This window comes from Pseudozyma hubeiensis (genome assembly GCF_000403515.1).
Source record: "Pseudozyma hubeiensis SY62 DNA, scaffold: PHS42, whole genome shotgun sequence".
Classification (NCBI taxonomy): Eukaryota; Fungi; Basidiomycota; class Ustilaginomycetes; order Ustilaginales; family Ustilaginaceae; genus Pseudozyma; species Pseudozyma hubeiensis.
The window spans coordinates 256,569-281,920 of NW_012133824.1; the positions used below are offsets into that span (position 1 = coordinate 256,569).

The 25,352-nt window shown below is 56.9% G+C and overlaps 10 protein-coding genes across 10 annotated transcripts; 5 read left to right on the forward strand and 5 right to left on the reverse strand.

Annotated features, from left to right (window-relative positions):
• Positions 1-112: 112 nt before the first annotated feature.
• On the reverse strand, positions 113-1,981 carry PHSY_004291 (hypothetical protein; the record flags this gene model as incomplete). Its single annotated transcript, XM_012334904.1, has 1 exon — positions 113-1,981. One exon carries the CDS (start codon positions 1,979-1,981, stop codon positions 113-115), a length of 1,869 nt encoding a protein of 622 aa, XP_012190294.1.
• A 695-nt stretch (positions 1,982-2,676) lies between these two features.
• Positions 2,677-3,545, forward strand: PHSY_004292 (hypothetical protein; the record flags this gene model as incomplete). The annotated part of the gene is made up of 2 exons (XM_012334905.1): positions 2,677-3,082; positions 3,163-3,545. 2 exons carry the CDS (start codon positions 2,677-2,679, stop codon positions 3,543-3,545), a joined length of 789 nt encoding a protein of 262 aa, XP_012190295.1.
• Positions 3,546-3,584: 39 nt separating this feature from the next.
• On the reverse strand, positions 3,585-5,456 carry PHSY_004293 (C2H2 type zinc finger containing protein; the record flags this gene model as incomplete). Its single annotated transcript, XM_012334906.1, has 1 exon — positions 3,585-5,456. The coding sequence occupies one exon, from the start codon at positions 5,454-5,456 to the stop codon at positions 3,585-3,587; it is 1,872 nt and encodes a 623-aa protein (XP_012190296.1).
• A 684-nt stretch (positions 5,457-6,140) lies between these two features.
• PHSY_004294 (hypothetical protein) lies at positions 6,141-8,186 on the forward strand (the record flags this gene model as incomplete). Its single annotated transcript, XM_012334907.1, has 1 exon — positions 6,141-8,186. One exon carries the CDS (start codon positions 6,141-6,143, stop codon positions 8,184-8,186), a length of 2,046 nt encoding a protein of 681 aa, XP_012190297.1.
• A 332-nt stretch (positions 8,187-8,518) lies between these two features.
• On the reverse strand, positions 8,519-9,931 carry PHSY_004295 (probable translation elongation factor; the record flags this gene model as incomplete). The annotated part of the gene is made up of 1 exon (XM_012334908.1): positions 8,519-9,931. The coding sequence occupies one exon, from the start codon at positions 9,929-9,931 to the stop codon at positions 8,519-8,521; it is 1,413 nt and encodes a 470-aa protein (XP_012190298.1).
• A 648-nt stretch (positions 9,932-10,579) lies between these two features.
• Positions 10,580-13,468, forward strand: PHSY_004296 (transcription initiation protein spt5; the record flags this gene model as incomplete). Its single annotated transcript, XM_012334909.1, has 1 exon — positions 10,580-13,468. One exon carries the CDS (start codon positions 10,580-10,582, stop codon positions 13,466-13,468), a length of 2,889 nt encoding a protein of 962 aa, XP_012190299.1.
• Positions 13,469-13,706: 238 nt separating this feature from the next.
• Positions 13,707-14,753, reverse strand: PHSY_004297 (potential tRNA dihydrouridine synthase; the record flags this gene model as incomplete). The annotated part of the gene is made up of 1 exon (XM_012334910.1): positions 13,707-14,753. One exon carries the CDS (start codon positions 14,751-14,753, stop codon positions 13,707-13,709), a length of 1,047 nt encoding a protein of 348 aa, XP_012190300.1.
• Positions 14,754-15,490: 737 nt separating this feature from the next.
• Positions 15,491-19,489, forward strand: PHSY_004298 (chromosome segregation protein; the record flags this gene model as incomplete). The annotated part of the gene is made up of 1 exon (XM_012334911.1): positions 15,491-19,489. One exon carries the CDS (start codon positions 15,491-15,493, stop codon positions 19,487-19,489), a length of 3,999 nt encoding a protein of 1,332 aa, XP_012190301.1.
• A 445-nt stretch (positions 19,490-19,934) lies between these two features.
• Positions 19,935-21,505, reverse strand: PHSY_004299 (hypothetical protein; the record flags this gene model as incomplete). Its single annotated transcript, XM_012334912.1, has 3 exons — positions 19,935-20,023; positions 20,113-20,342; positions 21,498-21,505. The coding sequence occupies 3 exons, from the start codon at positions 21,503-21,505 to the stop codon at positions 19,935-19,937; spliced, it is 327 nt and encodes a 108-aa protein (XP_012190302.1).
• An 802-nt stretch (positions 21,506-22,307) lies between these two features.
• Positions 22,308-25,136, forward strand: PHSY_004300 (hypothetical protein; the record flags this gene model as incomplete). The annotated part of the gene is made up of 2 exons (XM_012334913.1): positions 22,308-22,412; positions 23,784-25,136. 2 exons carry the CDS (start codon positions 22,308-22,310, stop codon positions 25,134-25,136), a joined length of 1,458 nt encoding a protein of 485 aa, XP_012190303.1.
• Positions 25,137-25,352: the final 216 nt, after the last annotated feature.

Genomic DNA, 25,352 nt, shown 5'->3' on the forward strand with positions numbered 1-25,352 from the left:
CACACTCAGCTCTATGGCGTTCGGCAATGTCCGATCATCGATACAATTTGACCTTCTCGTTCAAAAGATATGTACAATTGGTGCTACAGAGCCAACATGAAGTCTTATACAGTTACTCGAGGTTCGATGCTACCTTCTCCGTAGCCTTTCCGTTACCAAAGATCCAGTTCCACAGACCGGTCGACTGAGGCTTGTGGTCACCCTCGACCTTTCGTGCACCGTCGTGCAGCTTATCACCAGCGTAGTCAAGCCCCTCGGCAGTCTTTGCTCGGAGCGACTCGTATCCGCTGTCAGCCTTGCCTCGGAGGCTGTAGAAGCTCGAGTTGGCTTCGTCTTTGAGGTTCTTGTAGCCCTGCTGCGACTGGTCTCGGAGGTGCTTGTACTCGCTCTCCGCCTGGTTGCGGGCCTGGTGTGCCTTGGAGTCGAGTTCAGACTTCCACTCCTTGCCCGTCTGCTTGAGATCCTTGTATTCGCCCTTGATCTGGTTGTCGTGGAGAGGGTGACCACGAGCTTCGCCGGCACGAACCTCGGCGTTGTACTGGGCTGCGAGGATCTTTTGCTGAGCGTTGTGCTCGAGCTGGTCGCGGTGGCTTTGGGTCGAGCTGCGTGCCTCATCGGCCGCATCCTCGGCCTTGCCCTTGAGGTTGAACCAGCCCTTCTGGGCCTCGTCCTTGGCGTGCTCGTACTTGTCATCGGCCTTGTCCTTGGCCGAGAACCAGCCCTTCTTTGCGCTGTCGGCAGCATCCTCGGCCTTCTGCTCGGCCGCCGACTTGCCCGAGAACCACGAGCTCTTGGCCTGCTCGCTAGCCTCGGCAGCCTTGTCCTTGGTCGCGAACCAGCCCTGCTTTGCGTTGTGGGCAGCCTCGTCAGCTTTCTGCTCGGCAGCTGACTTGGTCGAGAACCATCCAGACTTGGCCTGCTGAGCAGCCTCGTCAGCTTTCTGCTCGGCGGCGGATTTAGTGGAGAACCAGCTGGACTTGGCCTGGTGCTCTGCTTCAGCGGCCTTGTCCTTTGCAGAGAACCATCCCTGCTTGACGTGGTCAGCAGCCTCGTTCGCCTTCTGTTCCGCTGCCGACTTGCCCGAGTACCAGGACGATTTGGCCTGCTCACCGGCCTCGGCGGCCTTGTCCTTGGCGGTGAACCAGCCACGCTTGGCCTCGGCTTCAGCTTCGTGCGCCTTTTGCTCGGCGGCAGACTTAGTAGAGTAGAAGGTGTTCCTGGCCGAGTCTCCAACCTCCTCGGCTTTGTCCTTGGTGGCGAACCAGCCCTTCTTGGCCTGGTGAGCCGCTTCATCCGCCTTCTGCTGGGCAGCGTCCTTGGCCGAGTATGCAGTGGACTTGACCTGCTCTCCGGCCTCTTCGGCCTTGTTCTTGGCTGTGAACCAGCCCTTCTTTGCCTCGGCCTCGGCTTCCTTTGCCTTCTGGTCAACGGTGTCCTTGGCGGAGAACCAGCCGGATTTCACGTCTTGCTTGGCGTGCTCGGCCTTGCGGGCAGCGCTGTCGACGGCGTCCTCGGCACTTCCCTTGACGTTGCGGTAGGTATCCTTGACCTCGCCCTTGAGGTTGCGGTATCGGTTCTCGACATCGTGCTTGGCGTCTTCGAGCCTGTGCTCGGCATAGTCGACCTTGTCGTTCACATTGCGACGAAGTTGGTCAATCTCTTTGGAGACAGTGCCGTAAGGTACGCTGCCGGGAAGCTGGTTGGGATCGTTGTGCTTGAGGTCGGCTCCTGGACGCGCGATAGGACCAGAGATGCCTCGAGCAGCAGAAGAGCCGAGAGGAGGACGCTCGTGAAGCTCGGTAGTGGCTCCAGCGTGGGGCTTGAGGTCGGGAAGCGAGTTGCTACCAGGAGGCCCGGCAATGTAGGTGCCGTTGGTGTCCTTGCGGTACTGCTGCAGCAGAGGATCAAAGACATAGTAGCCGATACCGACACCGACGGCCGAGGCACCGAGAAGCGGAAGGACTCGCTGTCGGAAAGCCATGTTGGATAGAGACGTGCGGATTGACTCTGTTTAGACGATGTAGGGGAGTGGAGAAGAGATGAAGTAGGGAAGGTCGTGTGTTCAACTCAGATACGATGATGGTGGGTGAAGGGGAAGATCAGGTGCTGAGGAGGACGTTTGATCTTGGTTCGGATGTGCGAAGGAATGCATCCCAAGGGAGTTGCTATTTCTGACTCTCACAGTGTCATCTTTGGAGAGCATGGCTGCTCGGACACTCGCTCAAGTAGACAGGGTGAGGCGGGCGCTGCCAAGCGTGAGAGGCGCGATGCATGCAGAGGGACTCATCTTGACGTACACGGTGCCGTCTCACGCATCCAGAGTCACATGCACCGAGAGTCGAGACCACGGTCATTCCGAACGCATTCCGCTCTGACGTAGGGTTGCTGCCAATCCACGAGACTGCCAAAGCAACCACATCCGACCCGATTCGTGATTTCAAGAGCCTGTTGCAACAAAGCGGGATGATGCTCTACCGAAAAAGGATATTTTTCTCCACTTTCTCGACTTTGGTATTTTGAGATGACGCCAAGTTGCATCAAAGGTCGTTCTCGCACGGATGGAAGATCAACACCGACTCGCACCTTCTGGACCCTGAATCCTTTGGCGAGACTTTTCCGCTTTGACGGGATGTCCGCTCCACCGCACACCAAGTCCGGGGCATCAAGCTGTGGACCATGAAGATCAATCGTGCTACGGTGCTGGTGGGCCGTAAGGTGGTGCTGGTCCCCTACCGTAAGCAGCATGTGCCTCGCTATCACGAATGGATGAAGGATTCGACGATCCAAGAGCAAACGGCTTCCGAGCCGCTTTCGCTCCAAGAAGAATACGAGATGCAGCAGTCGTGGGCGATCGATGAGGACAAGCTCACCTTCATCATCCTTGCACGACCCGAAGGTTTACAAAGCGAAGCAGGTGCGGAAGAGATGATCTCAGCATGCAAGATGGTCGGTGATGTCAACATCTTTTTCAATCCGCGGCATGATGAGGATGAGGAAGACCAAGATGCGCCGACACAAGGCAAGCAGCAAGACCTCCCGCAAAGCATGGCTTTCGACGCCGAGTGTGAGATCATGATCGCAGGTAAGTCCAAAGCGATTTCAGCCGTGGTGTTTTCTGCTGGCACTGGCTGACACCGAGAGCCTCGATCCTGACCCGGACAGAGCACGACTACCGTCGCAAAGGCATCGCGCGCGAGGCATTGCAGATGATGATCTCCTTCGTCACATCGGATCCGACTCCGAAGGCTTCATCACCATCAGATACATCAGCAGGTAGCTCTACCGCTGACCCCGACGCATCTTCCACCGCTTCGCAAGACCGGGAAATCCACTGCACCCTGCCGATACCCTTCGAGTGGCTCACCTGCAAAATCTCTCTCAGCAACGACCCCTCTATCAACCTGTTCGAGTCGCTCGGCTTCACCCGCCACAAGGTCAGCCAAGTCTGGAAAGAAGTCGAGATGCGATTCACCAGCAGCGATGTGACGCTCGTTCAGCAGTGCCACTCGTCGATCGAACAGGGTCTCTTTTGGCCGCAAGAATAGTTGCAATTGCGGACCACGTTGGAGAATGGTATAGAATTGCTAGTGTACATTAGTCCATGCAGTTTGATGCGTGATAGCCGAGAGCTCGTCTGAGGAAAGATCCAGATCGTGTCGCGCCCGAAGATGGCGTCGTAGGTCGTAAAGACGTTTGAATCGATGCTCGCACGCTGCGGCTGAGCTAGTGCTTTCCTCTCCCGACTGAGTTGCAGGTGCGACGGGTGCAGGATATGCAGGATCAGTCACTGACGACGTGCTTTCCGAAGCCTGCTGATCTAGCGCAGAGCAAATCTTAGCCCAGGGACAAGCGAATATGCGATCCCGAGTGATGCGCCGCTTCTTCATCATTGAATTACCGTCGTCAGCCGCCACACGTTTTCCGGACGTTGGCGTGTCACTTTCGACTCGCGATCCTGAATAGCCTTGCCCGGTGAGAAGGTCCAGAAGCCTCGGCTTGATTGTAGCAGAGATCGAATTGGTGACAGGCATCGGTATCGTCGCCGTGTCTGACTCCTCAGAGATATTTGCAGTGCTCGAATGCGAGCTGTCACCTCCTTCATCGAGATCTTCTCCTTCGTCCGCTTGTTTATGTGAGTCAGCGGCTGAGAATCGAAGTCTGCTTCGGCGCATTGCGCCTTGGTCCGGCGATGATGTAATGCCAGAGCAGACTCTGCGATGACGAGAGACAAGGTGCTTGTGTGCAAACCTTCGTCCACAATCCAGGCACTCGAAGGGCCTTTCACCGAGATGTGCAGTTCGAACATGAATCGATAAGGTTGACTTGCGCGTGAAGACTTTGCTGCATCCGTTCCACGTGCAAGCGAAGGCGGACGGACTGTTCCGAGCGCTCATGATTGACGTCGCGACGCTTCCGAGACGGGCAGATCTTGTCTTATCAGATGCTGATGTGACAATGCTGAGGGTCGGAGAACTGAGACCGCGAAATACGCCTCCTCTTCGAGGTCTTGTCGAGTGAAGCTGAGCAGCCTTCAGCACAAGCTGCTCTTCTGACAACGCCGGAAATCGGCGGTGTGCCGGCTCGGCACCACCGTTATTCACCGCAGCATCACTGGCCTGCTGTCCTGAGACCTGGTTATCTTGATTGGGTAGGGACATGGTCTGATACGAGCTCTGTGCCGCCACATCTGACGTGGATCTCCATAAACCTTCGTCCTGCTCGTCCTCAGACGATGAAGCATAGCTGTCGTCGGACAGCTCTGCACGTAGTTGATTGCGTTCAGTCTCGTGCTTGCCTTCAAGCATCTTTGCTTCCATTTCGAGTCGAAGTTTGCGGTCTTCATGTCTTCTATAGTGGGCCTTGAGGTTGTCTTGACGCTGGAATCGCTTGCCGCATCCTGGCCAAGGACATATCGGTGGATGAGCTTCCTTGATGTGTGCCTGCAGAGCAGTCCAGTTGGGGAACGTGTAGACGAACGGGCCTGCATCCTGATCACCATGCTGTTGCGGTAGATCATGCTCCATCGAGCAAGTGTATCTACCTTCCTCGTGCGTTCGAAAATGTGTTTTGCGCCGCGAGTTGGTTGCGAACCGTTTACCACAGCCAGGATAAAGGCAGACGAACGGCAGAGCCTTGGCTTCTAGTAGCTGCAGATGTCCTTGCTCTTGCTGACCATCGACATTCACCGCAGGCCCGCAGTGGTGATCACGAATGTGTTGGCGTAGCTGTTTTCGCTTATGAAAAGTCAATTCGCATCCATCTTCGGTGCAAGGATAATCGTGGGCGTTCGCTTCCGTCGCCGACGACATATTGTCAGCATGACAGGCTTGTACATGATTCTTGAGCTGGCTCGAGGTCCAGAACCGAAGTGCGCAGTCTTGATGCTCGCAGACAAACGACTTTTCTGAAGCATCACGATGCCGACGTTGATGTGCTTTGAGGTGCTCATTCCTCATGTAGCGGGCGTCGCAACCGGGATGATCGCAGGCGAACGGACGCTCTCCGGTGTGACTTCTGACATGTTGAGCGAGCTTGGAAGCCTTCGCATAGCTCTTGCCACATCCTGGAAACGGGCAGCGATGCGATGGTGGTCCGTTCGATCTGGTGCTCGGACCCGGTTCCGATAGATCGGAGAGTGTGGATGTGAAAGTCGCCGGCTGTGGGCCGCATTCACCCAATGCAGCCACAATCATGGTCGGGTATATGGAATTACGTTGCGTTCCATGACTTCTACTTATGCTGCGGGCGACTTCATCAGCTGATGAAGGGCTTTCCTAGACGGATGGACGGTCAGATGGATGGATGGATGGAGGACTGTAGAGTGTCGAGGCTGAGTCTGGGGTCGAGAAGGCGAAAGACAGGAAGGCGCTTCCCGCTTCTAAGTTATTTTCGAGAAAAAAAAAAAAAAAGTTCCAGTGCGGCGGCATTCTTTCGTGCAGCTGGACCCTGAAATCCTCACGAGACCGTTGGGTGGATGTCCCGGTTGTCTTCTTGCGTCCACTCCACTCGAGCGCCAACATTCTCTTTCGCTCGCCGCTAGTCAAGGATCTGGACATCGTCAGGCGCTTTCGAGTTCGTTTGGAGAAGACACGAGAGAGACGACAAGTGATGCTGGAGGCTTTGCGCTCATAGGCTTGGCCATGACGAGGCAACGGCCGGAAACAGGGGTGACCACCGCCATCGCCTCGGAGCCTTTCAATACATCGGCACTTGACCTCGATCGCCGCGATAGCAAGATCCAAAAGCTCAAAGATACACGTCAAAACCTCGCCTCTATAGCAGGGCCATCGACAATCGAATACGAGGTGGAAAGGATCCGCGATGTGATCCGAGGCAAAGCTCTGGACGAAGACTTTTCCACAGCCGTTCGCGAGCGATGGCAGACATGGTCGCGCAACGCAAACCCATTTCGCTCGGATCTGGGCTCTTCGGCCGCTTCGGAGCTGAAAGGCGCTGACGACTCAGCTTCCGAGTCGGATGCTCCGTCAGAGGATTCGGCAGCGGAGGATCCCGACAATCAAGGCGCGGACGATCTACCTCAGAAGAACAAGCGCAAACGGACTGGCCGCACCAAAAGCGACAAAAGGCAAGACGGTTCTCGGGAAGTCAACATTATCGAAGAATGGGAAGGAATCAGAACACAAAGAGAAGTCCTTCTCAAGGACATGGACGCCGTTCTTCCAAGCGCCTTTCGATTCACTGAGCGTCAATTGAAGGTGTACGCTAATCGGCTCAAATCCAAATACATCAACTCGCTCGACCGTCCGTTTGAATCAACCGACATTCACAGACTTTTGCATCATGCTCCACCGAGAAACAAGCCCACAGCTGCCCGCGCTTCCGAGGCTGGGTCATCGTCTTCGACAGTGGTCGGATCATCATCGGCGCCGCTCGTATTTACCATTTCGTTCTTCAGCAGCAATATCGACGGGAGCAGAGAAGACGCTGCAGCAAAGAGGGATGCCGACCCTTCCACCACAAACGATGACACGGATGGAGACAACGCGAGGGACGAGTACGTCAAACGCATCTGCGGTGATGGTTTGGGGGGCATGAAGCGCGCACAAACAGTTCGATTGCTCTCGAACCAGACCTTGTCAGATCTTCAAACCTCGCTCTGCTGCTGGTCTGATGAGCTGCCAGAACGTTTCGGATGGCGAAGTCGACTGCAGCGACACGAGCAGAGGCGAATTCTGTCAGGTTCTACCCACCACTTCCCAGTCAGTGGCGTCGGCGTCGAAGAAAGCACCGATGTTCGTCTTGCAAGATACACCGGCAAACGAAGGCAAACGGACACGGCACTCATCATCGAGGACAAGCTCTACACAAAGGGCGTTCACCACGGAGAGTCATCTCACGAGGTTGATTACGCTACGCTCTTCGACCAGTGGAAGCAGTCGACCGGAAACACAGACGCCAAGGTCGGATGGAGCGAAAGGGGAGGCAACCTCGATCTGCGCCTCGACCAAATCAGCGCACTACGCGCAGGCCAGCCGTACTGGTTGCTGCATCAAGGTGATTGCGTCCACTGTTTCGTCATCGAGCAAGTCCGAGCGCTCCGTCCGAGCGAGCAGAGAGCGCTTCGCAAGAATGCCGCCGGTGTAAATGTAGAGAGCGCCCCGAAAGGAACCGAATTCGTTCCCTTCCCGCGTGTCACTTGGCTTTCCACTCCCGCTATGCTTCGATTTGCAGCCGATCACAACCACAATTACGGCCTCGGTCACCACATTTTGCGTTGGGAGGGCACGCTTCCTCCTTCACAACCGTCCCAGCTTAGGGAACATGTTGCACCAGAAGCGTCGGGCTCGAAACAGGGCGATGCTACCCCACAAACTTCGTGGCAAATCGCCAACCTTCGGACGAGGCGTAAGGACGAAGGCCTGTTGCGCAAGAAGCAGGGCAAGTGTCTCGCGTGCTCGCTTCGCAAAGCGCAGGTTGGGATCCTTGGAGGAGACTCGGTTCGCTTGCCTTTGGCGCCCACGGATCCTGACAAGGATGACGGTACTCAAGACACGCCCGCCATCGATGGTCTAGATGACCACCTCACGTCGATCTGTACGCCATGCGCTGCAATCCTTGGCCTTCCGACCAAATCGACCTCGACTGGAACTTCTGCTGAACTCGACTGGGATCAGATTGCTGCCATGGACCATCGCACTGGATGGACCGTCTTCCCTCTTTATTGATACCAGCACGCACAAGCCCATTGTTTCCAACCACAATCTGAAAGCGTGCTAGAGACTAAGAGTGGTGTCAGATATCAGAGAGAGAACAAGAGCGAGGCACATCTAAATGCGGGATCAAATCTGGAGGACGGGGCAGAGGAAAGGTGCGTGTATGGCCACCGAAACGGGGCTTCCGAATTCGAAGGCGTGATTATCGTACAAAGGCGGTGGTCCACAGACTAGACCGTACACGCTCGCCCTCGAGCGCGTAGGTGTCTGCTTCTACCCCGGAGAGGCACGCACTGCGCATGCCTTTTTGAGCAAAGACTAGGTGGTTACAAAAGACGTCGCAATCAGGCGTGGATCTGGGTGACGATACCGGTACCGACGGTCTTGCCACCTTCACGAAGGGTGAATCGCGAACCTTCCTCGAGAGCAATGTCGTGGACGAGCTCACCGTCGAGCTCAACGTTGTCACCGGGCATGACCATCTTCTCGTCGGCATCCTGCGTACCAGGGGGGTGAGTGAGCGAGACAGTGACGTCGGCGGTTCGGATGAAAAGCTGAGGTCGGTAGTTGTTCATGAAGGGAGTGTAACGACCACCCTCCTCCTTCTTGAGGATGTACACCTGGGCACGGAACTTCTTGACGGGCTTGATGGAGCCGGGGATGACCATGACCTGACCACGCTTGACCTGCTCGCGCTTGACACCACGGAGCAGCGCCCCCATGTTGTCACCGGCCATACCTTGGTCGAGCTGCTTGTGGAACATCTCGATACCGGTGAGGGTGGTCTTGAAGGTGTTGCCGAGACCGAGGATCTCGACTTCGGCACCCTTCTGGACGGTACCACGCTCGACGCGGCCGGTGACGACAGTACCACGACCAGGAATGGAGAACACATCTTCGACGGGCATGAGGAAAGGCTTCTCGAGATCACGAGGGGGCAGGTCGAGCCACTTGTCAGTCTCTTCCATGAGCTTGAGGATGGCCTTCTGGCCCACCTCGGGGTCACGGCTCTCGAGGGCGGCAAGAGCGGAACCAGAGACGAAGGGGGTGTTTTCACCGTCGAAGCCGTAGGTGGAGAGAAGGTCACGCATCTCCATCTCGACAAGCTCGAGCATCTCGGGGTCGTCGATCTGGTCGACCTTGTTGATGAAGACGACGAGCTTCTTGATACCGACCTGCTTGGCGAGCAGCAAGTGCTCACGGGTCTGAGGCATCTGTCCATCAGGAGCCGAGACGACGATGATGGCACCGTCCATCTGGGCGGCACCGGTAATCATGTTACGGATGTAATCGGCGTGACCGGGGCAGTCGACGTGGGCGTAGTGGCGGTTCCCGGTCTCGTACTCGACGTGGGCGGTGGAGATGGTAATACCACGGGCACGCTCTTCAGGAGCCTTGTCGATGGAGGCATAGTCGATGAATTTGCCGGTACCTTGGGCCTCGTGCAAGGTCTTTGTGATGGCGGCGGTGAGCGTGGTCTTTCCGTGGTCGACGTGGCCGATGGTGCCGATGTTCATGTGGGGCTTGGTGCGCTCAAACTTTCCGGTATCGGCAGCGTAGGTGCGCACCTGCGAGGCGATAGCAACGCGGGGGAGCGAAGCGGCGCATACTCGAGCACGGGAGGCGAGGGTGGAGGGCGCCTTGGTCGAGGAGCGGGTGACGAGAGTGCGGGCGACAGCAGGAGAGGCGGCGACCGACTTGGTGGATGCCAGCGATCTGGCGATGGAGCGAGGCGCCTGAGTGCGGAGGAGGCTCATCTTGAATGCTGAAGCGTGCAGATCAAGAAAGGAGTAGGGACGGTGTAGAAGAGGTTGAGAGGTGATGGAGGGTTGGAAGGACTGAAAGGATTCGAAGCGGTCGTCCTCGAGACGGTGATGCTTGACCTGAATGCAACAACAGTCAAGCCGGCTTGGCTGCGTGTCACAAGCTTTTTTTTGGAAGAATTGGCCGTGCTCGCGTAAAAAATTGCAGCTCGAGCCTGTGTCAGCCAGAGAGCTTCTCGCCTGTTGCCTCCGCATCCCGAATCATTTTCGTCCTTTCTCCTCTAAGAATTGGCTGAGTCCATCACCGATGCTTTCCCCCGATCTGCGACGGGAATTTTGGTCGAGACGGTGCATTGCGCGCTCGACAGATCGCATCGCAACCAAGTCGTGCTCCTCTTGTTTGCCGTCCACCCATCGCAGGCTTGTCGATCCTCCCTCTGCCGTGATCTTCCCCTTTCAACACGATTGGAGCCCGAACATCAGCGGTCGGCCACGTTTCTTCGATCCCGTCTTTGTTCCATCAGTTGAGGACACAGAGCGGCTGCTTCTCGATTCTCTGCTATTTTGCTTCGCCTCGGCCACGGGGCTAAGTTACACACCCTTCTGACGCTAGGCTCCATAGCTTGAGCAACGATCTTCATCATGGAGGACGACCCCGACATCAAGCGTGAGGATCAGATCAAGCGATCTTCAACCGCAAATGTCGACGAAACACCAAGGGTACAGCACGGCGGAAAGAGACCCATCGACCCTTTCGCTGAAGACGATGAAGACGACGAAGACGAACGCGCCGCCCGCGATGATGACGACGACGAGGACGATGACGAAGATGACGACGATGACGACGATGACGATGATGATGATGACGAGGACGACACGGCACGTGGCCATCGCAGACGTGCCAAGAAGCAGCGTCGCAACCGTTTCCTCGATGTAGAAGCTGAGGTAGACGATGATGAGGAGGACCTCGACGAGGAAGAGGAGGAGCTGGCGCGAGAGGATGGTTTTATCGAGGAAGATATCCCTGACGACACGGAAGACGTCCAGAGACGCGCCGCCGCCGATAATCAGAGGCTCGACCGCTTCCGAAGACAGGAGGAGGACACCAATGCCGAAGCACTCGCAGAGGAGCTGCGCCAACGTTACGGCAAATCAGCACGGTACGCCGCACAGTCCGACTATGCCGAGGTGCCGCAGCGCCTCCTCATGCCCTCCGTAGAAGATCCCAGCTTGTGGGGAGTGCCGTGCAAGCCCGGTCGCGAACGAGATATCGTCATGACTCTGGTACGGAAAGCCATGGCAGAGAACTTCACTTCCAACCCCATGCGCATCATCTCGGCTTTCTGCCGAGACTCGATCCCTGGCAGAGTCTATGTCGAGGCACGCAGGGCCGATGACGTCGTCAAGGCTTGCAATGGCCTCGCCGGTGCATACGCTCGTCAGACCACCTCGCTCCACCTCATCCCCATCTCCGAGATGGCGGACCTTCTCAAGCTTCAAAAGGTGCAGAATGAGATTCAAGTCGGTGGCTGGGTTCGTATCAAGCGCGGAAAGTACGCAGGCGATCTCGCGCAGGTTCTCGACGTTTCCGAGAACGGCGAAGAAGTTGGTCTCAAGATGATTCCTCGTATCGACCTGAACCCGAAAGATAGTGGACTCTATACCGACAGTCTGGGACGCAAGAGGAAGAAGGGCGCTGGCTCGTCTGCCACCACGGTGGCTTTCCGTCCGCCGCAGCGCTTCTTCAATCCCGAAGAAGTGCAAAAAGCCTACCCTCGGGACACGCCCACCAAACGTGGAACTCAGTGGGTATTCCAGAACGACAGCTATCGCGAGGGTTACCTTGAGAAGGACGTCCGAGTCACAGGTATCATCACCGAAAACGTCAACCCGACTCTGGACGAGATCACCAAGTTTGCCGGCGAGAGCTCGCTCGAGGACGGCATCAACAAGCTCGCCGCTGTCGACCTGAGTCTCATCGCCGACGCAAGCAAAAAGGCCACAGAGGCGCTCATCCAGCCCAAAGACCAGGTCGAGATCTTTGAAGGAGAGCAGGCCGGCGTCTACGGTATCGTCAAAGCCATCAACAATGAGGTCATCACAATTCAGCTCGAGCACGAGGACCTTATGGACCAGATCGTCGAAGTGCCAGCGCGCAGCGTCCGCAAGCGCTTCAAGCCGGGTGACCACATCAAGGTCATGTCCGGCAAGCATGCCGACGAGACGGGTTTGGTGGTCAAGGTCGAAGACAACGTCACGACGTTCCTGTCGGATCTGTCCATGCAGGAGGTGTCGGTGTTCAGCAAAGACATTCGCCAAGCTGCCGAGGTCGGTTCCGGTGTCAACGTCATCAGTGGATACGAGCTGCACAACTTGGTTCAGCTCGACGCTCAAACCGTTGGCATCATCTTCAACATTGAGCGAGAGAGCTTCCGGGTGCTCGACCAGACCGGTCAGGTGGTCACCGTCAAGCCACACCAGATCAGCTCCAAAAAGGACACGAGCCGCGCATTCGCGCTCGACCACGACGGCAACGAGATTCGTTCAGGAGACATGGTCAAGGAGGTCGCCGGTCCGTTCTCGCGTCTGAGACAAGGACAAGTGCTTCACATCTACCAATCCATGATCGTCTTCCTGCACAACCGCGAATATACGGAGAATGGAGGTGTCTTTATCGCACGTGCACGCTCGCTGGAGCCCTTGGCACCCAAGAGCGTCTCGACCAAGACGAAGAAGGATGGCGGTGACCTTTCCAAGATGAACCCCGCACTGTCCAGTCTCAGTAGCGGAGGAGCTAACGATGTGCGCGTCGAAGGTGTCCGACGTATGGGTGGACGGGACATGCACAAGGGCAAGAATGTTGCCATCATCAAGGGACCGTACAAGACCTACCGTGGACGCATCACCGAGACGACCGGCAACATGGCGCGTATCGAGCTCACCTCGGTCTCCAAGCCCATCACCGTTAGCCTCGATTGGTTGGTGGAGAAGGATCCCATCACCGGCCGCAGCACAAAGTTGAACGCAAGCGGCTTTGGTGGCGGATCCGGTCGTGGCGGATCCGGTCGTGGCGGATACAGTGGAAGTACGGGCGGCGCATCTAGCAACCCTTATTCATCCGGCGGAAGCTCCATGGGCGGCGCCAGCGGTTACAATCCGTACGGAGGCTCGCAGCCTGTATCGGCTGGCGGCGGATACGGTGGAGCATCCAATGGTGGCGCTGGTGGATATGGAGGCTACTCGCAACCTGTCGCCACATCAGCCGCAGCAGGTGGCGGCTATGGAGGAGCGGGGGGTATCGGTGGCCGCACGCCTGCATACAACCCATACGCGGGCGACGGCGGCAAGACACCAGCGTACAACCCATACGGAGATGGTGGCAAGACGCCAGCGTACAATCCGTACGGAGACGGTGGCAAGACACCTGCCTACAACCCGCTCGGCGACGGCGGGAAGACGCCCGCGTACAATGCGGCGGCCGACGGAGGACGTACGCCGGGCTACAACCCGTACGCTGGTGATGGATGGTGATCTGGAGGCGATTCTTTTCCGGTCATTCTATTGTTGTGTCATCTCAAAAACTCAATGCATCTAGCTAGCGTTAACCTCACTTGCTCAGGGACTCAATTGCTCTCAAGCGACGAAGCTTTCGACCGATTGCGACTCAGTGCACGATCAGGTGTTCTTTCTTGCCGTATCGACGAGTATAACTGCAGATGCACACGAAGCTGAGAAGAATTGGAGATTTGATTAGATGGAGCTTCGGCTTCTAGGATTGCTGGGTAAGATGCTGCTGGCGAAAGTGGGTGAGATCCGATTCGGTCTGAATGCTTTTGATATGTTGGGTCATGGATGCTGCTGAACGATGATACTGAGCGATGCTGTCCGGGTCATTGGATGTGGTATGGGGTATGGAGCAAAGTATCGACTGCAGATGTTGCTTTGCCACCTTGAGGGGCGACTCGAAGTGTTGGTGTTGGTTGCGCAAGTCGAGGTACTCTCGAGCCATCTCGCTGGACGCTGGCCGCACGGAACCGTCCGTCTGTAGCAGAGAAGGTTGGAAAAGCCTCGGATTCTCCAAGAGCGACTCGCCAACCATGACGCCGCTCGCGCCCGTCGATTTGAGATTGCTGACGACGTCTTCCCAACACCTAACGTTGCCATTGCTGACCACAGCCGTGTCTCCATGCTGTCGGTCGGCGCATCGAAGCAAACCTTCGCTTCGCAGGGCTTCTTTCACCTGAATCACCTGGTCGAGATCCGCCAAGCCTTTTCTTCGTCGCACGGACGACGCAAAACGGGGATGTACAGTAACAAGACTGCTTCCTGCTTGAGCCAGCAAGACGGCCAGCTCCGCAGTCTGCTCCTTTGGCACGGTCAGTCGGATCTTTGTCGTGACGGGCACGTCGACCGCTTGCGCCAGACCCGATACGAGCTCTGTCACCAGAGGCCAGTCCTGCTTGGACAGTAGGTATGCGCCGTAGTGACCCTGCTCAGCATGTCGCTGAGGACAGCCCAGATTGAGATCGATGGCGTCGGCGAAGAGTGCTACCTTTCTCGCAGCTTCGACAAGCTGCTGCACGTCGTTGCCGGCAAGCTGCACAATCTGAGGTGCGGACTGTCCGAACAGCGAGCTGTCTCGGTCACTGATGATGTTTATGGGCGCATTCGTGCCAATTTCCAGACTCTTGCGGAGCGTCTCGAGCATGACTTGGTCCGAGTTGAGCTCGGGAGCCATGTACATTTGCGTCCAGGTCGACGTGGCTCCGTTTCGCACCGTCTGCAGCCGAAAGGCGACGTCTGACTGTCCCACCATGGGTGCGGCGCAGTAGAGCAAGCTTCCGAGCGGCAGTTTATGGTTGACAACCATCACTGCGCCCTCGGATTACCCGTCGGTCGTGGTTCCGAGTCTCTCTGAAGGGTTTGTGCGCCTCTATATCCGAACTGGAATCGATTTCAGGAGTTGCAGTCTCCTTCAGCTCGCCACATCCCGATAGCTCTTCAGTCGCATTGTTACCGAGATCCGTCCCCTCGTTTGTCGATGTTGTCAAGCGAGAAGTCACATATGATGTTGGGCGGAAGACAGAATCGAGAAGCACAGAGAGCCAGGGTCTTCTCAGGCACCATGCCGGCTTCCAAAGGCGAAGGTCACGTGCACTACACCCTGGCTTAACAATTTTGGCGCGCCTGTGAGAGCAACACTCGAACGGCTCGCTGCTGCAGGCGCGTGCTTCGAATTTATGCCCTCTGCGATTGCGGCCATTCCGAACAAAACGCGACTCTTGAGGCAAGGCGCGTCCACGTCTGAATGAGAGACCAACACAAGAAGCTCGGAGCAGCCGATGGTGCATACGACGTCCATCATCCCAGCGCCTTATCGCAACAGTCATCCGCCGCTTACCTATGATCACACACATCGGTCCATGACTGCCAACCCCGGAGGAGACTCAGTTAACCAAAATGCCGTCGCCACTTAAACCACGACGATCACCACGATCCAGGATGTCGCTCGCTGGCACCGGCTCAGGCGGCGTCCCACTCGGAGGCTCGTCGATGACCACCAAATCTGCAGCTGTGGATGCTGCAAAGGAAAACAACAGATCTGCCAGGTTGTCCACGACAGCGGGCAAAGATGACACCATGAAGGCGGCAAAGGAACGTGCAACTTCCAAGAAGCGTGCCGCTTCCATCGGAGGCGATGAGCTCGACACGCTGCTGAAGGAGTCCAGCACAAAAGCTAACGCCACCGTGGCATCCACAAGCAGACGCAACGCTCCGGCGCCACGAAAGAGTGCCATCCGTCAGGTTCCGCAGATCTTCCTCAGCCCAACTGGTCTTGTGCCCAGTCCAGAGTCCAGAAAGGGCCTAGCTATGCCCTCGCTTACCGAACAGATCGCACAGATTGGTAGGCCGGAGCCGGAGACCAGCGGCAAGTCAATTCGATCGTCACTCCCTCATGTCAACGCTACCGATCGCAATCTCGGGCTCAGCTCTTTCGCCAACGTTGGCAAGGCTCGCGACTCGATGCAGGCAACTAGCTTCGGATCGCTCGGCGGAGCAGCGACCAGCATTCTTTCTGCTCCCAACGCCGCGGCACCTGCGCCAAGAAGTGCCATGACTCAAGTCATCCGACCCAAACGAAGGGTCACTTTCAGCTCTAGGCAAGAGAAGACCGAGTTCGCACGCGATGAGCCCACTCTCCGCCTCGGCAGCTTGAGAAGGGAGCAAGTCTCGCCTCCTTCGACGCCTGCGAGCTCTTCTGTTGTCAGCGCTGGCTTCGCTTCGTACATCCAGTCTCAGGACGACTCCAGCTCGGAGAGTAACAGCGAAAGCGAGTCTGAGTCCGAGTCCGACATGGATCTCGATGCTTCCAACGAGCTGGCCGCCAGGTCCCTCGCCGCTTCGATCGCAGCATCTCTGCCGCACGACGACTCCACCCTCGACCCTTCCATGGACGCATCGGCCGACGAGAGCAACGCATCCGCCTCGAGCTCTAGTACCAACATGGACTTCACTGGCACGCACGGCTCCGTTAATAAGCGAGCATTGGCCGACACTTCAGATGACCAGGTCTCCATGAGTCTGGCTGCTGGAGGCGAAGAATCGATGCAGATGGACATCACTCAGTCCTTGTCGGCAGCGCCAGCGCTCAAGCGCAGACGAAGCAGCAACACTGCAGCCGACGTGTCCGCCTCGACGGACGCCTCGGACAGCACCGAGCATGGTGCGGATGCCTCTTCCTCGGCCTTGGATCAGACCACCACGATGGAGTTCACCGGCGTGCACGCCCCAGTCAATGGCGACGAGGACTCGGAAGACTCTGATCACAGCGACGCAAGCGACGGCATGGAGATGACCAAAGCCATCACCACTAGGATCGAGGCCAAGAAATACGGTGATGCAACCACTACCATCATCACCAACTTCCCCGACACGGGCAGCAGCGACTCGGAAGGCGACGACACCATCCAGCCAGACGCCACCTTGCCTATGGAGATGACTCGCGTGGTCACAGGCTTCATCCGTGAGAAAGACCACGCCTCGAGCGATATGGATTTCGTCGACTCGAGCTCCAGTGCACCTTTCGGGCTTGCTTCGTCTGACGACTTTTCGGAGGCTATGGACATGACGATGCCCATGGGCTCCAACGTATCGCCTTCCAAGCCAAGCCAGAGCCTCACGAGGACGCCTACAAAGCTGGGCACCGGCGCACCGAGCCCGTTCCAGCCGACACCTGGCAAATCGCCCAGCCGTTTCCGCCAGTCCTTGCGCGGAGGCATGGCTGCCCTCGAGGCCAATACTCACTCGCCCGCGCAGCGTGTCGGAGGTCCTTTGCCGCCTCAGGGACACGTTTCACACGCGGGCGTTCCGAGCGACAGCACATCGTTCAGACGGTCCATCATTGGCGGTGTTGCCTCTCCTGCTTACCAGCATTCCCCAGCGAGGCGCATCCAGACGCAAGAGGCAGTCGACCGACGGTCGGGAGCTCCGCTCACAGCCGACAACTTGGCTCAGGCGAGCCGCCTGACCTCCGTGCGTGCGGCCGGTGCATCGCCCTCTTCAAAGAACAAGGTGCCGGTGACGTCCGCCGTGGCTGGTCAACGCAAATCGCTGAGCAGCGTAGGCTTCAACTGGCCCTCTGGACCTGTCGCATCGACATCGCGCTTCTCGCCGTCCAAGGGACTGAGCCCGAAGCGTCGCGCCGGCCGCTCATCGCTCGTGGCCGCGATCCTACCGGATTCTTCATCGGCAGCCTCCAACGAGGACTCGTTCCATTCGGCGGTCGAGTCTGGTATCAGGAGCGCAAACGGAGCCAGCAGCGAGCCGCATGACAATTCCATCGCCCACTCTGCCGCGTCCGACATCGGTGTGGGTGTCGACAGCTTCGACGACTACAGCAACGACGAGCGCAACCAGGTGCCAGTGCAGATGCCGCTCAATGACTTCCTTCGCTTCGTCGGCGTTCACTTTAACGACGACATGAGTGCTTCGCGTCGCAAGCCAGTGCCGCCCGCCAGAGGCGAACAAGCTGCCGAAGACGGTGCATCTTCGGAGCCGCAGGCGCCCGTCTCCATGATGCGCCTCGTTAAGGCTGCTTGTGGAACCGTGCCTCAGCTCGAAGCCCTTCGTGAGGCGTGCCGAGAGATCAAAGAGCAGGTCGACGATGGACGCGAAAAGATGGTCGAGATGGAGCAGGCTTTCTACGACTCTCCGCCCGACTTTGTCCGCGAGATCATGGGTCTTCAAAACGAGGAGGAGAGACGAGATATGGAGGCACAGTTCAAGCTGCAAAAGCAGGCCGCACGTGCTCTCGTCAGCGCCGACTACTACGGCTGGCGACTCGACAAGGAATTCGACCAGGAGATGATTCAAACGCTCCAGGCGTACCACGGACGTCTTCAGTGCGATCTCCACATTGTCAACAGCAAGAAGGAGCAACTCCAGCAGGAGATCCTCCCTGTCCTGCGCGTCAAGCACGCCAAGCTCAAGGCGGATCTCGCCCTGGCCAAGCGGCGCCAAGCGGAGATCGAGACATGCGATGCTGAGGAGCTCAAGGGACTGTATTCGAGCATCGAAGAACAGCACGAGGTGCTCGAGTCGATGCGTGCCAAGCTGATGGACATCGAAGAGCAGCACGAACGTCTGCTGGTCCGACTCGAGGAGAATCGCGAAAAGATGGCTGCGGCTCAAGAGATGGTCGACAAGGCGCACGCTACCGTCGATCAGATCCAGGGCTACACGCGAGGCGAGGCGGGACGTCTGCTGCGAGAAATCCGCAACCTGGAGAAGTTGCACCTCGTTCGCATCCTGGACAACGGTTTCGATCCGAGCCTGGATGAAGTGGAAGACGGAGCTGACAGCCTTGAGCAGGGAAGCGGCCGCGACGTGGTCCTGATTCTGGATGGATGGCTCCAAGTGTCCATGTCGCTCTTGGCCAGCAGCACGTCTCGCCAGCTGCCGAACAACAGCAAGGTGTCGCGCATCCAGCTCAAGCAGAAGGGCACACGGGCGAGCAACGACGACACGAATCTCGTCCGCAAGCTCTCTGTCCAGATCCTGCAAAGCGACTTTGACGTCGAATTTGCCGATGGCGTGCCACAGGATGCCCTCGTCATCCTCCGCCGTATCTCTCAAACGCTGATCCGCCAACGCATCTTGCTGGCCGAGATCGAGCACCTCCGCTGCCGATTCCCCGTGCAGCTCCTGGACGACATGTCAAAGTTCCCATCTACCATCCTCAACGGGTCGCTCGACACATCCACGAGCTCGTCGGCGGCCGCCGAGCGTGTCGACAACGAGGTGGCCTTGCAAGCCTCGGTGCTGCTGCCCAACAAACGTAGCAAGATCGTCATCACGGCAACTTCGGATCTCAAAGGTGCGGGAGAGAGCCGCTCAATTCTGTTGGCCGATAGTGTGCGCGTCGAGAGGGTGTACGGGAGCGTCGACGCCGAGGCAATGTCGCTGCAGATCCTCGACTGCATCGAGACGGATCCCACGATCGGCTCGTTGAGCAAGGCTTTCATCGAGACCATCGAGACTTTCGATAGCTGAAGTCGCGCTCTTCCTCGGCCGGATGTGTTTGCTGCTATGTACTTTATTTCCAAATGGATCGATGCTACTGTATTCCCATCCGTTGGCTGATTTGCGATGCTGTGATTTACTGACGGCAGGTCGATCCCAGTCGTGGACGGCATCGAGAGGTTCAAAATACTTGTATCGATTGTTGTGATTGATGCTGTTGCTAGTGTACATGACCTCTCTTCGCCGACGAGAGCGAACGGAGGCGAGAGGAGAGGAGCGAATGTTGTTACATGGTTGTGCGGAAAGGCTGAGTATCGTTCTGTCGGAATCAGTGGTGCTGAAGAATGTCCTGAGCGGATTGGGACTTTTGTTGCATGCGCGACTGTGTTGGTGTAATTTTTGCGACTGAATAGCTGTACGGCTCGGACCATCGTGGCTGAGCCGAAGCTTACGGAAACCAGGATGTGCTGGTGGATCAGGCGGCCTCGAACCGAATCAGATCTGTTTTGACAATCTTGCCAGATGATAGTTGATCGTTGGCTTTGATACGCCGCCTCGAGGTTTCTGTCGGTACCAAATGCGGGAAATCAGCATTGAAAAGGTCAGTACATAACTTCCTCAGTACATTTGACGCTCTCTTCGTGGAAACTTACCCTGCTGGACATGCAATCTTGCAATGCCTTGGCCGAATCCTTGCAGGCGCCCATATTGTTCAGATCGTTGCTCGAAGCCCAGCATGCGAGCATGGTAGCGAACTCTGCAGCGCAAGGTGCAGCAGCTGCGTCCTTCTTCGGTCTTACTTTGAGCTTGTTCAGCTTCATCGTGACGATCCCGCAACTGACGATTGAAGACGGTGGAGGAGGATGGTGTCGAGAAGAAGAAGCTGCAGCAACAATTTTGAGAAGCTTCAATTGGACTTCTCCGGATTTTGTCGGCCGGTAAGAATTTAGAGTAAGATTGAGGCGGAACCGATTGCTGCATTGGGATTGAGAGTGTGAGGTGGAAGGCCCAAGAGAGCTGCAGAGTTGCAGAGAGTGTCTGGCCGGTTTTGGGCTCGGGACACGTCCTAAAGACGAGCGAGAGCGTGGGGCAACTTCTTCCCGAGCTGCACCCTTAGCATCATCATCCTTGAACTCGAAGTCCATCCTCCTCTCGACCAGCTCTTCCTCGCGCTCTCGCTCCATCGCTTTGCTATACAGCGAGCTCTTCTTCGTATCTCTTCATTCGGCACTTTTCCGCACAGTCGCAATCCAATATGGTACGTAAAAACGGCGCTGCGGCGTGGCCGTCGGCATGATCGTGTGACGACAGTCAGAAGCGGCCGGTACTGACACGATTTCTGCCCATCTACATCCCGCCAACCATCAACCTGCATCCGACTCGATCCTGGTCGTGACCATCTTTCGCATCCTTCCGGCCCGACGATTCGCTTGCAACCCGCGCGCGCCCCCGCCTTTACCTCGCAACGGTTCCATCGGCGCGTCTGCTTCATCCTCGATGGCACTCGAATATGAACATGCTTAACCGCATCTAGTCTGACGCAAAAGCATCAGGCGCCCAGCCCAATCTCGCCGCTTTGGCAAGCAAGAACTCGCAGGCAGTTCGGTAGGTTTCGCTTCTAGCTCTGGAAGACGATCTGGTTCTCTGCCTGTCGTACTGACAATTGTCATCTTCTCAATCTGCCTCTTCGCCCATTTCAATGTCGTCTTACGTGACTTCTACCTCTGCATCGTACCGCCAACAGCCGACGAGCAGCACAGCAAGCCGCAGCGAAGCCCAACTCACCACGAGCCGCGGGTGCCGGTGGTTCCTCATCGACCATGATGCGCCTCTACACGGACGACAGCAAGGGTCTCAGCGTCGACCCTGTCGTCGTGCTTGTGCTCTCGATCGCTTTCGTCTTCTCCGTCGTATTGCTTCACATCATCGGAAAGTTCATGAGGTGGTTCTCCAAGTAAAGCGTTCGGGCGGAGAAGCATTCTCTGGGCCAGTGACTGTCGAGGCGCTACCAATCAGCGTACTCGGTCCTTGTAAATACCTCGTCATCGGTCGACGCTACCAATGCGATGTTGCTTTCACTCGTGTTGCACTTGCTTCGAGCTGTTGTCTCGATTGCCTATATGAGAGTAGCTGTATCGCACACGGAACCACGGAGAATGAGATCGTCCTCGGTTTGGATCGGTCGATCCGATCGATCACCAGCCGATTTACTTGCGCCTGTTCGTTCAGTGTGCATTTCTCGTCCATTTTTTTGCGGTCAATTTTTACGGAAGTGTATGAATTGGGTCTACAAAAACGGCAATTCAAGTTCGAGAACTCCACCCGCAACTATGGCGGCTGGTCGATCTCTTCGTCGCAACGATCAGCACAAAGCATGACACCCTGTTAGAAGACGTACGAACGTGCTATCGTATGTCAGGCACAGGAACAAGTACAGTATCTCCTTAAGCACGCAAGATCGAGCCGGGAGGAATGATGGAGAGACCCTTAGACGGTTCCAATTCCTGGACCCCTTACATCTAGAAATGGGAGAGGCGTCCTCGCAGCACCTCAACCTGACAGCACTGTCAATCAAGCTTCTGGACTTCCCAGGGCCACTCAGCGAGACAGCTGCCGACAGGGCTAGCTTGTGGAGAGAGATGTTTAGCGTACCCAAGACGCAGGCTCGCCATATCCTAAGTCACACTTTGCCGTGCCTAGAGCAAGGGTAAAACCCTGTCGGAAGACTGTCGTTCATCGGGAATCAGCGAGGACGATAGCCAAGCCTTGATTGTCACGCGCCGACCACTGCCAACAGCGGACGAGGATCATAAGAGGAGGAGGCGGAGGCTGGAACTCGAAGCGGTGCATGCTTCCGAGTCGTGTCTCCGAGCCACCGACGCGCAGCGCACATGAAATCGATGGGAAACGCGTGTCACTGCTCAAGAGCCTGAAAATTTTGGACTGGCTGCAGGTGTGAGCTGGCACGCAGGCAGCCGCCTCCGAGCGGACTTGCGAAACCTGCAGCTGTCAAAACAGAAATGATCGGCCTCGCTCTTGGAAGCCGAACGCTGCCTTCCCTCTTGCAGCACCTTTCATGGGAGACAGCAGTGATGCAGAAGGCTTGGCCTGAAACGATCTGCAAGGTGCATGGCAGGATCGCTGGCCGAGCATCGTCGCTCTTGGTATAGTCATCCTCAGCATTGCGCGCCTTTGCCAAGGAGCACTTGGCCTTCAGCATTCACTATGCAAAGTCGATCCCTTTCGTGGCCGACGTCGCCCGAAAAAAGAAGCTCACAAGCGCACAAACTGGGGCCCTCGTAGCAATTTTTACTCGGAACATCATCGTCGAAAAAGGCAGAAGGGCGACCGCAGGACGAACAAAATCCGACCATGAAGTGCCAAAGAGTGCCGGGCGAGGCAAAGCACTTCTCGTGGAAACAGCTGCTTGGTCGCTTGAAGTGTGTCTAGGCCACACCTGTCAAAGCTGATGTTGCATGATCCGACAGTGCTGACAGCCCGCCTGCTTCGGCGTCGAGTCTGCAGACACTCTGCGCATACGACAGCCAGTGTGATCCCGCTTCTCGTTCCTCGTTCTTCGTGCCCAGCAACCCCTTCTCTGACATTGCTTTGACTGCCAGTCTGCCTGCCCTGCAACGACGATCAGGAATGCTGCGCATCTCAGTGCTGTTCAGCCCGAGGCTCCGTTCGTGCCAAGCGATGGTCGCCCCCGTCCGTATTTCAGCGGCACGCTTTCCGCTGCTGAGAACTCCGCATAGCGGATAGACCGTGTTGGGACTTCGAAGGCGAGACCCTCCGGCCTTCTGCGCACCTCGCCGATCCTTGCCTAAAACAGCAAGCAGTGCGTGCCATCTGCCGAATGGACACAGCGCCAAGCCATGTCTCTCAAGAAGCTTGGAGAAGTGCAGTGCATCGTAGCGCGCTGGCTCGCATGCCACGGCGCCACGAAGCTATTCACACACTGTGTACTACCTCGGTATCCGCCGAAACGTCTTCATTTCGGCCATCACCGTCGGGGACTGCCCTTCTGCTGAATGCAAGAGCACGTTGCCGGCCCCTTGCCTGCCTCTTACGCAGGGAGCAGCGCTAGGTCTCCGCCGTGTCTGTTGCACGCATCCGATATAAGTCTCGCTCGAGTTGGACGTGACACTCATCCCTCTTTCCCTAATACCTCTCTCTCCTCTCTCTTTTGATCGCAACAGGCTGTCACTCTTTCCAGCCTCCTTCCCTACTACCATCACCCCAGCTCCCGCCCTCACCTCCCTTCATCATGAAGTTCTCTGTCACAGCATCTGCGCTTTTCGCGCTTGCCGCTTCTTCTCAGTGTGCCTTGGGCGCTGCTTTTCAAAACCTAGAGCTTCGTCAGGGAGGCGATGTCAACACTTTCCTTCAAGGTCTTCGCGACGCCAACCTCACCTCGCTCGCCGACGTCCTTTCGCAGCACTCTGCTGTCACCGACCGCATCTTGGCGGACAGTACCCCAAAGCTGTTCCTCGCTCCCGACAACGAGGCCATCTCAAACCTTCCTTCTTTTGTCACGAACGACTCCGCGCGCCTCGAGGCGACTCTGCTTCAGCACGTCCTGCGAGGAAGCTTCGATACGAACTCCCTCAACACTTACCCCCTGCACACAATCGGGCACTCGTACATGAACGAGTCTGCGTTTGTCAACTTGCCCGGTGGAGCTGGTCAGGCTGTTGCGCTCGCTCAGTCTGGCGACCGTAGGTTTGTCGCCGAAGCTGTCAACAACGGCACCTACACGTTGAGTGGGAACCAGACCAAGCTGGACACGGTTACTGTTCAACCCATCAATCACGCCATCACCATCCCTGGCTCGGTCACTGATACGCTCAAGTACCTCAGGTACAACGGCACAGACACGCTGCTTCAGCAGGTTCAAGGCGGTGCCCTCGCCAAGACCATCGACTCGATGGCTGGTATCACCCTCTTCGTACCCTCCAACGCTGCTATTCAGAAGTACGTGGCTACCAACCCCAGCCCCAATGACATCCCCACCGTTCTCGGTCAGCACATTGTCGCCTCTCGCGTCCTCTACTCTCCCCTCCTCATCGACCAAGGATCCATGATCTCGTCTTCCGGCCAAGACATTGTCTTTGACAACAAAGCTGGAACCGTCAAGGTCGGAAACTTCACCGCTAAGATCCTCCAGACCGACATCATTGCTCAGCAGGGTGTGATTCACGAGATCGACAATGTCCTCGCCTCCACTGCCCTCGACACTGGACGTGCTGCCCAGGCGCAGAAGTCTGCCATGGAATCCATCAACGCCGCTTCCGCCTCGGTGCTCTCGGGACCCGTTACCGGCAAGAACTCTATCACTACCCAGGGTAACGACGTTCCTGCTGCTCAACAGGGCTCCGGCGCCAACAACCGAAGTGCCAACCAGAACGGTGATTCCGCAGGTACGGGTCAGACCGAAACCGCCATCGGGAACGGTAACACGGGCAGCAACGGCGGTGCTTCCCAAGCCAACTCGACCGGCAGCAACAGCGGCTCCAACGGCAGCAATGGTAGCAACGGTAGCAACGGCAACAACGGCGGTAACGGAAGCAACATTGATCACCGAAACCAGAACGGTGCCCTGTCGTCTTCCACAGCCTCTTCGTTCGTTGCGACAATCGTCGTCGCTTCGTCCATCCTTGCTCTCGCTTTCTAGACGACGAAGAAACTGAAGGAGTGGAGAGAGTCCTCGCGTCTACCATCTTTAGATTTTTGGTTCCGATTGGGACGCGAGCTGCCCTCTCTCTTGTTCCTCACTCGGATGCATTTCCTTCCTCGAAACGCTCCGCTTTCGCTTTGCCTTCTTCCGCGACTGTATCTATATGTTTTGTTGTTAGCTGTCACCTTGCTGGCCCTACATTCCGGGGCTCAG